The sequence below is a fragment of the Sipha flava genome, unplaced genomic scaffold, assembly GCF_003268045.1.
Source record: "Sipha flava isolate LNK unplaced genomic scaffold, YSA_version1 209_pilon_pilon, whole genome shotgun sequence".
NCBI lineage: Eukaryota > Metazoa > Arthropoda > Insecta > Hemiptera > Aphididae > Sipha > Sipha flava.
The window spans coordinates 453,833-463,546 of record NW_020272821.1 but is presented as its reverse complement, the minus strand read 5'-3'; the positions used below and the strand labels follow the sequence as shown (position 1 = coordinate 463,546).

At 29.6% G+C, this 9,714-nt stretch overlaps 3 protein-coding genes across 3 annotated transcripts; 2 read left to right on the top strand and 1 right to left on the bottom strand.

The window, feature by feature from the left end:
• Positions 1–1,644: 1,644 nt before the first annotated feature.
• On the top strand, positions 1,645–1,925 carry LOC112682741 (electron transfer flavoprotein regulatory factor 1; the record flags this gene model as incomplete). Its single annotated transcript, XM_025553432.1, is given in 1 exon segment — positions 1,645–1,925. A coding segment is annotated over 1 exon segment (225 nt), but the record flags the coding sequence as incomplete, so codon positions are not given.
• Positions 1,926–2,593: 668 nt separating this feature from the next.
• On the bottom strand, positions 2,594–3,847 carry LOC112682740 (charged multivesicular body protein 3). The gene is made up of 6 exons (XM_025553431.1): positions 3,803–3,847; positions 3,662–3,722; positions 3,386–3,565; positions 3,207–3,328; positions 3,050–3,145; positions 2,594–2,987 (listed from the first exon to the last, which is right to left on the bottom strand). Exons 1-6 carry the CDS (start codon positions 3,845–3,847, stop codon positions 2,835–2,837), a joined length of 657 nt encoding a protein of 218 aa, XP_025409216.1. The 3' UTR covers positions 2,594–2,834.
• A 1,946-nt stretch (positions 3,848–5,793) lies between these two features.
• LOC112682729 (aldehyde dehydrogenase, mitochondrial) lies at positions 5,794–9,337 on the top strand. The gene is made up of 10 exons (XM_025553417.1): positions 5,794–6,124; positions 7,055–7,159; positions 7,241–7,381; positions 7,466–7,712; positions 7,777–7,961; positions 8,021–8,170; positions 8,306–8,443; positions 8,516–8,680; positions 8,747–8,904; positions 8,970–9,337. The coding sequence occupies exons 1-10, from the start codon at positions 6,014–6,016 to the stop codon at positions 9,115–9,117; spliced, it is 1,548 nt and encodes a 515-aa protein (XP_025409202.1). The 5' UTR covers positions 5,794–6,013; the 3' UTR covers positions 9,118–9,337.
• Positions 9,338–9,714: the final 377 nt, after the last annotated feature.

Genomic DNA, 9,714 nt, shown 5'->3' with positions numbered 1-9,714 from the left:
GGGGGGGGTAAGCGACGGGCGCGCGCGGCAGCGATTGATCGACGTCGATCGGCGGCCGCCCGCTGTGTGGTGGTCGTCCGCGTCCTTCTCACGGTGAACCCTTCGTACACGTCCTGGTCCCGATCGTTTCCGCGATCCAAACGACCGTCCCTACCGATCAACGGTCCTCTCGGTCCGTCGACAAATGTCTAGGGATGTGAAACAAAAACAAACGGTACCAATCTTGTTACCTCGTTTGACGGCGGCGCGACGCGTTTTCAACCATCAACCGAAAACGAGCGTTACCCCAAACAAGCTTTTTGAGAACTGTTAACCGTTGCAGCAACAGTAACGGCGCATTTTACCCCGAGCGAGCGTCGTGTACCGTCCCTGACATTTGTTCGCGCTCGAGCGAGTCCAACACTATTATTTCAATACGTACTCGTGTTGACGGTTCCGTTTTAAATCGATTTTTCGTAACCTAAACTGCTCGATCCAATACGAAGGCGGCTGCCAAATAATTTTGATTCTCGCCTCCCTAACCCCTTCCCGCGCACCAGCAGCCTTGGACGATATTTATTTCGCCTTTACTTCCGCGTCGTAGTATTACTACGTCACCGCTAATCGTTTGGAACAGGTCGTACTTGAATTTTCATCCGTTTGTCACCAGGATTATGTTTGAATTTTTTTTCCGGGATGCAAGCGATTATGCGAATCTGATACGGTTCACATCGATCTGTGTATTCTAAAGGTTTTCGAATCTGACCCCATCGTTTCTAATCTCTCTTGGTTATAAACATATAGCCATTATTAATAGAACGAGTTAATTTTACATTTTATTTTGGCCTTGCTATGCACTTCACAATGACGTAACCACCTTATATATCGAAACGTAATTTATGAATACAATATTAAGCATTCTGTGCACTTTTCTCGTGATTTTCACTACTTCAATCGTACACAATAAAGGTATGCATGGGTATAAGAAATTAAAATTTCATTATTGTAGTTTAGGACTAATTTGAATTACATAAATTCATTAAAATTCTATATGATAAATGTATACCTATTATAGTTATTGTTACCATTGATTATATATTACTAGTAATATATAATCAATGTTGTTACCTAAAATATATTTATAATAAACCGAGGTCTGTATTGTGTTGCAATAATTATAAAATTTGTGTTGTTATTGTTGTAGGCAATTATTACGAAATTGCCATAAACCTACTTAATTGTTTTTAATGACAATAAAACTAACCATTTTAATTAATAATAAATATTTAAAAAAATAAAACTACTGTAAAACGCATATTATTCAGATGGAAATTCAATTGAAAATTGGAAATTCTTCATATTCATTATACAATAGTATACATCGCCGCAATTTAATTTAAAAGTCCATTTTAAAACGTATTTTTTATATAAACGTAATTTTCAAAAACAAATTAATTATAATAGTTATAACCCAAGAAATGTTAAAATTTTTTATGTTTAGACTTAAAACAGTTGCAGTTTTTGATTGAAATATATAATAGTTGAACATAATATTATGTATAAAAAATAATTTAATAAGTAATAGGAAGGAGCAAACAGTATAATATTCTACACAATCTTAGATTAGATATTAATTTATTTATATTTAATGTTATTTTATTTCAGCTGCTTCATATGGGTCGAGATTATCCACAAGGTTATGATTTTTTTCGTTCACGATTGAAAAAAGCTTTCCAACGGAACAGTGATATCAGTGATCCAGAACAAATACAGTCTTTGGTCAAACGTGGAGAGTTTGTTGTTAAAGAAATTGAAGCCCTATACATGCTCAAAAAATACAGAACCTTAAAAAATAGATATTCTACAGAGGAAAATCCATCAAAGTCATAGAACTATTTGTTTAGTTTTTATATATTATTATAAAATACAATTTATTGTGTACATAGTTTTTTTTTTTTTTTTTTTTTTTTGATATATATTTAGTTTAAGCTTACAAACAAAATAAAAATAATAAAAATATATTGGTATATGCGTTACTATCTTCTTTTCGTGCATGCTCATAAGTGCACATAATAAATTTGTTTCAGTATAAACACAGTATAAGTTATTAAATTATACAAACTATAATACTCTTAAATTGTTTTAATAGTTTATCAACAATTACAATATATTAAATTATAAATAAAATAATAATAAAAACAAACCATAAGAATTGATTTTACGACAGTAATATGAAGAAAAAAATCAATTTAGTTTAAAATAACAAAAAACTTACATAATAATGTTTCTTTTTAAGAATTAATTTGAGTTTAATGTAAATAAATAAATGACAGATAAAATCAATATGGTAAGTATATTAATTTGTGTTTTTAATAGGAGATCAAATGTTAAATGTATTTTAAAATTTGACTAACCGCTTTTTTTTGAAACATTATTATGAATGATAATTTTTATTTCATTGGTATTGGTGGTTAATATCAAATATATATCATACCATTGGAATATAGAATAAAATACTTATTTAAACATTAAACATTAAATGAAAACTTGACTTACAGTATTTAGGTATATTACTAACCACCAAATTGTAATAAAATATCTCTGGTGCAAAACTCTACTTCTTTATTAAATTTAAATTAAATTATGAAGTTATGCTTGTTAGTACATATAAAACTTCGAAATATGCAACTTAAACAAAACAATTGACTTACTTTCAAATTAGAAAATGTTGAAATGTTGCTAGTAAAATTAATAGTTAAATTTTCTATAAGTAACATTTACAATTTATAATTGGTATTTAATTTTATTAAAGTAAATTATAAATGATATATTTATAATTTTTGTTTTGTCTTCACTTAACTTTTTAACGCCTGTAAGCGATTTTTCATTTCTTCTAAGTCATCATCTTCTTCAATAGTTTCTGTTTCCGGCTGTACAGTTCCACCTGGTGTTTCAGTAACTGCCATTGGAGCTTGACCTAGTGCTCCAGCTGTGATCTCCCATAGAACCTATAGTTATTTATGATTTATTAAGATGAAAATAATCTAGATTTATTTAATCACAAATATACTTTATCGATTTCTGATTGTGCTTCTTCTTCCATATCTTCAGGATCATCCATTACGTTTTCCATTGTATCATCCAACATTTCTTCAATAATTCCAGCCTAAGGCAAAAATAAATAAAATCATATTAATTAGTATGCATTAGTTGACCTTAATACTAACCTTCATCATTTCCTTAGACAAGTCTCTCATAGTAGCTGCAACCTCAGGTACTTTGATCAAATTATGCATCGTTTGCATCACTTCAGTAGACTTCTGCAATGAACCGGCCATCCTCAGAATTGCTAGAATAAAAAAAATGTCATTACACAGAAGACAATTAGAGTTAACAGTAAATGTACACAGTTGATTTTTCATTTGCATCTGTATGGAATTCAAATGAGTCTTCGATGTAATCAATTTATTGATGGTCTTTCGCGACCGCAGTATTTCTTTGGCAAGAATGATACAAACATCCTTGTTGCCTTTTTTCGCTGCATCTTTCATGGAGCGTTTGACCTTTTCCTCTTCTCTCTGAATGGCTGCATCATGCGAACAAAGTGGTCAATAATTAATCATTGATGATTCACGTCGAAAACACTTTGTTCGGTGACTTTACAATGTACATAAACACTCACCTCGAACCTGCCGATCAAGTTTGTAGGATTCTTTGCGTATGGTTGATGTCCATTGTTTTACCTGCCAAGAAACATATTGTTATTATTACGCCGTTAACGGCTGGGTGACGGGTGGGCGGTCTACGAGAGAGATACACTCACTTGTTCTTTGGGATCGAGCGCAGGCGATTTACCGAATATACCCATTTCGTCTGGACACGGGGTGTTAAGTTTGAGGTCCGATATCCACTTATGAGCCAACGGCGCGGTTCATAGTTCGATAACAAATAGATTTCTATCGAGAAAACAGATGTGCTACAGAAATCGGACCGGAAGCAGATGTAGCTTTTGGAAAACTTTTATTCTTCGCGCTTATCACACTCGCGTAAACATTAGTCATCGGTTATCAAACTTTGTATTGTTTACGATTCCGTATACGGCGGCGGCGGCGACGACTGCCATATGTTCCGCGTTTTCGGTCGATATCTCTCGACACGACGGAAAGCATATAAGCATTGTTAACATTGTTAGAGAACCCAATGAAAACACTGTTCTATGATTGGCTGTAATCCCATTGAGATAACGACTTCGCTATCAATTATCTGAATTTCATAAATCACGAAAATAATCAGTTATCAAATTTCTGAATTTTGAATATTTTAAAGACGTTTTAATGCTTTTAAACTTTTAACTTTTATTTGGAATTTGAAGTTTGACAAAATGATATTTCCAAAAAAATATACAAATGACATTGTTGGAGAAATTGGGAATACCGTTAACATCAGATCAAACATATCATGTATGGAAGATATCAATAATTAGGTTTCTTAATTTGGAGAGTTAAATTTTAATCATTGGAACTATCAATCCAGTATTCCGAATGACCAACGAATTGTTTGCTAATAAAGTCTTTTACAGATTTTTTTTTTTTAGATTTTTACAGACTGAATAGTTGTACACAATTTTAATTTATATTATTTGTTGATATGAATAAAAATTAATTATTTTAAAAGTTTTATTGATGTATTCTACAGTATTAGTATAAGTATATTTTTTTATAGGTAGAAAAGTTGAATTTCTAATTCATATTTTATAATATTTATTTTCATTTTTTTTTATTTCTAAAAATTGGAGGCACCCTATAGCCTATGCCCTATACTCTATAGTTTATACTGAATACTAATGTATCATATATTTAAATTAATATTTTGTAACTTCGATTTTATTTAGCATAAATAAACAATAAAGATAAGATAAAGTCACAAGTATTTCACCGTAAATAACTTTAAAACAATTCACATCAAATCGATAGCAATCGAACCAGTATGAAAATTAAAATAGATTGAACATCTCAGTATTACTATGTAAAAACTATATGTGTTCATAATTAATTCATTAAATTATAATGTATATACCTAATTAACTATACACAATAGGTTTTATACTATAGACATAGAGTATAGTCTGTTTTATTACTCACAGAGCTATATTTTTCATGAAGGCATTTAAAAATAAATTTATACTTTAAATATTTTTGTGGCACCTTAAATTTTATCTCGCGGTGCCCTGGTTGGGAACCTCTGACTTACAGGATAAATATTTTAACTATTATAATTATGTATATATTTTATATTCTGAACGAAGTGATTTTTTTTTTTTTTGATTTTTACTGACTGATAAGTAATACAAAATGTCAAGTTATATTCTTTGTTGATATGATTATATGATTTACAATTATTTCTATTATATTTTATTTTTAGTTATCATAACTAACATATTTTATTTGAAACAATGTTTTATCTTAAAATAAAAATTTGATATTAAATTTAAAATTGGTATCATTATTTGGTAGATAAATTTATATATTAGATATTTTATATATACCTTATGGGTCTTATAATCCATAACAGCATTTATTATTTTATATTTTAATTAGATATTAATTATTAAATATTTTAATAAATAAATAATTTTTTTTTTTGGAAATATAATTTCAGTGATTTATCAGTTTGATAACTGATAACAGATAATTGATAGGGAAGGTTATCTAATCCCATTGGAATTAGAGCCAATCGTAGAACAGTATTTTCATTGGGTTCTTTAACAATGTACACTATGCTTTTATGCCGACGGGAACATCAAAGTCTGATAAGAGATAACAAACCACCATGACGATTGCCGGTTAGCCTGCAGTCCGGTTTTTTGGCCTTGATCAACTTTTCTTGTTCAATACGTTTTGCCACAATTGCTTCGTTCGTTCTCCGTTTAGTTTGTTTCCACTTTCCCATAAGGTATTTCCCTCGGGGTTTCAAAACGGTTCGCTAAGACTGTCGTTTTACCCGTCGAGTACTTAATTCACTTTTTTCATTCGACATGTTTCGATTTGCTAATAAGATTTCGCGTTCAAGCGTGTCAGCCATACAAAAGTGTTTTGCCAGCAATGCACCGAAACCAATTATCAACCCGCCGATTAAATACACAGAGGTAATTATTGATGAAATATAATTACATTTTTTCTTCTCCTTCGTCTTTCTCCCAACTTGGCATTTGGGGTCGGCCACTTTAGTCTTAAATCAATATCCCTCATATCATTCTCAATTGTATCCAACCATCTTTTTTATAATGAAATATAATTAACATTATTTACTTAAAAAAAAAAAAAACAAATAGTATGTATTATGTAATAAATGTACCTGTGATAATGATGAGTACACATGAGTACTGCTGTCTAATTGTATGGTTAAAAGTTTGTTCTTACCCATTTGAATTTATGGTTATACCTTTATTTTGAATGCGTACACCTAACACCTATACCAGGTTGCTTTTCAGAATATCGGTGATGTTTAGTTATCAAAAAATCCTGTTAAACATTTCAAAATTACAGTTCTGTTCTCCTACAATAGATAGGTAGTGTTTCTAAAATAGTATAATACAATATAATAATTTGTGATAATATATTTTGTACAAAAATTGGTTTTTTTGTGTACTATTTATAAAAAATTTATTGATTTCTAGAAAATGTCATTACAATTTTATGCTAGTATTTCTAAACTGCAATTGAATAAGAATATAATTTAATTTAATGTATCTAGTTTATACATATTAATCTTTGACTGTTTAATATTTACTTATTTATATGTTATTTAGACAGAATCATAGTACTTACTTATTGTACTTACTAGAAATTTAAAATATGCTATTAAAAAACAAGAACACTATTGATGTACCTATTGTTAATTATTTATTTTGATTTATGCAGTGTTGTGTTACAAAAGATTTATGATTTAAAAGGTTATGATGTAGCATATATATTGGTAGCTCTCAATAAATAATTTATTGAATTTATTATAATAGTTTTTATATCCTCATCAGTAAAATATTTTAATTAATTTACAAAGGTTTTTTTTCTAATAGCTTTTTATTAACAATGAATTTGTAAAATCGTCATCTGGAAAGACATTTGATACTCTTAACCCGGCTACTGGCGAAGTAATTGCACAAGTACAAGAAGGAAATGATGTATGTTCCACATTTCAAATTTAATTTTCAATTTATAGTAAAAAATTTATGTATAAACTTAAGTATCTATCATTGACCTAGGTGGATATTAATAATGCAGTTACTGCTGCACAAGAAGCATTCAAGTTGGGAAGCCCTTGGCGCACAATGGATGCTTCAAAACGTGGTGTTCTCCTACATAAATTGGCAGATCTAATGCAACGAGATTCTGTTTATTTGGCTGTAAGATTTAAAAATTTTATGAATATTAAAATATTCAATGAATGTATACATGAACATTTGAAACTATTATTTACTTATTACTAGACTTTGGAAGCATTGGATAACGGTAAACCATTCAGTGTTGCTTCATCTGATGATGTTCCTTTTAGTGTTAGTGTACTACGTTACTTTGCTGGTTGGGCTGACAAAAATCATGGAAAAGTCGTTCCAATCGATGGTAACTATTTCGCATATACCAGACATGAGCCAGTTGGTGTTTGTGGTCAAATTATACCTTGGAATTTTCCATTGTTGATGCTGGCTTGGAAAATTGGACCAGCTTTAGCCATGGGTAAATTAATTTAAAACTTAAGAAATTTATATTTAATAATGAATTATATGATTAATTTTATTAGGAAATGTTGTTGTTCTAAAGCCAGCTGAACAGACTCCTTTAACTGCTTTATATATTGCTAGTCTTGTCAAAGAAGCTGGATTCCCACCTGGAGTTTTAAATATTATTCCTGGTTATGGTTCTGCTGGAAAAGCTATTGTTGACCATCTTGGTGTAGATAAAGTTGCATTTACTGGTTCAACTGAAGTAATTAAATTAATTTAAGATTTGCTAAAAATTATATTTTTACAATGCATTGCAATCAGGTTGGTCAACTTATAGCTCAAGGTGCTGCTAAAAGCAATCTAAAAAGAGTTTCTCTGGAATTGGGTGGCAAATCTCCAAACATAGTTTTTAGTGATTCAGACATTGATTATGCTGTCGAAGGTGCTCATTTTGGACTGTTTTATAATATGGTTAGTTGTAAAATGTGTACTATGTAATTTTTCCAGTTCAACTATTTTTAAGATTAAAATAAAAATTATAAGTTATCTTTTAAATTTTATACTGTGTATCTTATATTAAGGAGACTAATTATGGCTATAATTTAGGGACAATGTTGTTGTGCTGGATCCCGAACATACGTTCAAGACTCAATTTATGATGAATTTGTTGAGAAGAGTGCTAAAAGAGCAGAGAAACGTATTGTAGGAGATCAATTTGACCCTAAGACACACCAAGGACCTCAAGTAATATTTGGTTTTTTTCTTCATTTTTTTGATACATATGTTTTTACAATGTTATAATTTTTATGTTAACAGGTTGATGAAGAACAATTGAATAAAATTCTTGAAATGATTGATAGTGGGAAAAAACAAGGAGCTTCACTTGTTGCAGGTGGATCTCGAATCGGCAATAAGGGCTATTTTGTACAACCAACTGTGTTTGCTGATGTTAAAGATGACATGAAAATAGCAAAAGAAGAAGTAATTTTTGAGTTCAATTAAATTATAAATTTTTACTAGTTATATAAACATCATGTTCTATTACAGATTTTTGGTCCTGTACAACAAATATTGAAATTTAGCGATTTTGATGAAGTTATTAGTCGAGCCAATAATTCTGATTATGGTTTGGCAGCAGCAGTATTTTCCAAGAATATAGATATAGTTAATAAAACGGTTCAGAGTTTTAGAGCTGGAACTGTCTGGTAAATAATGTTAATCAAATAAATATAAATATTCTCATATAAATAAATACATTTTTTTAAAATAGGGTTAACTGTTACAATGTACTTGGAGTACATGCACCGTTTGGTGGATACAAAATGTCCGGCCATGGAAGAGAAATGTCTGAGTATGGGCTACAGCAATATACAGAAGTCAAAACAGTCATTGTTGCCACACCTCAAAAAAATAATTAATTTCATACTTTTTTTTTAACAATTTTTGTGTTGAACATAGTTTATGGATTGTAAAATATATATATGAGGCTACTATTTTCCACAATGCATTTTGATAGTACATTTCAACAATTTTAAAAACATTTAAACATGTGTAGTTTATTGACTATAAATTGTAGATCAGGCAATGCATGATTACTATAGTCCAAAATGGTCACATTAAATATTTTAAATTAAGAAATTTCAAATTATTATTTATTGGTTTAAATAATTACAAAAATATTTTATTTTTGCATTTACAGTTTTCCTATTTATGTTAAATTATTACCAAGATTACTTTTAAAGTTTATAATAAATATGCCTAATAAAAAAAAATCTTTAAAAACAGTTTTTATTACATTATTATTTTTCCACTTTATTTGCATGTATACACTTTAGCAAAATGAATACTTATTTTATAATGCACAAGTCTATTGTAGTCTCTATCACGTAGAGTAAATTATTGTTGAACAATAGCATTTTCAAATATGAGTATCTACAGATTAATTAAATATACTATGGTTCATTAAGTTATTTTTGAAAGTTGTACACATAAAATGGATGACTGTTAAGTTCCAA

Coding starts and splice junctions, on each gene's coding strand:
- LOC112682729 (XM_025553417.1), top strand. CDS start 6,014: ATGTTTCGATTTGCTAATAAGATTTCGCGTTCAAGCGTGTCAGCCATA. Junction 6,125..7,054: donor CGCCGATTAAATACACAGAG/GTAATTATTGAT, acceptor TTTTTCTAATAG/CTTTTTATTAACAATGAATT. Junction 8,905..8,969: donor TTTAGAGCTGGAACTGTCTG/GTAAATAATGTT, acceptor TTTTTAAAATAG/GGTTAACTGTTACAATGTAC.
- LOC112682740 (XM_025553431.1), bottom strand. CDS start 3,847: ATGGGTATATTCGGTAAATCGCCTGCGCTCGATCCCAAAGAACAA. Junction 3,566..3,661: donor ACTTGATCGGCAGGTTCGAG/GTGAGTGTTTAT, acceptor CGCATGATGCAG/CCATTCAGAGAGAAGAGGAA. Junction 3,146..3,206: donor TGTCTAAGGAAATGATGAAG/GTTAGTATTAAG, acceptor TTTTTGCCTTAG/GCTGGAATTATTGAAGAAAT.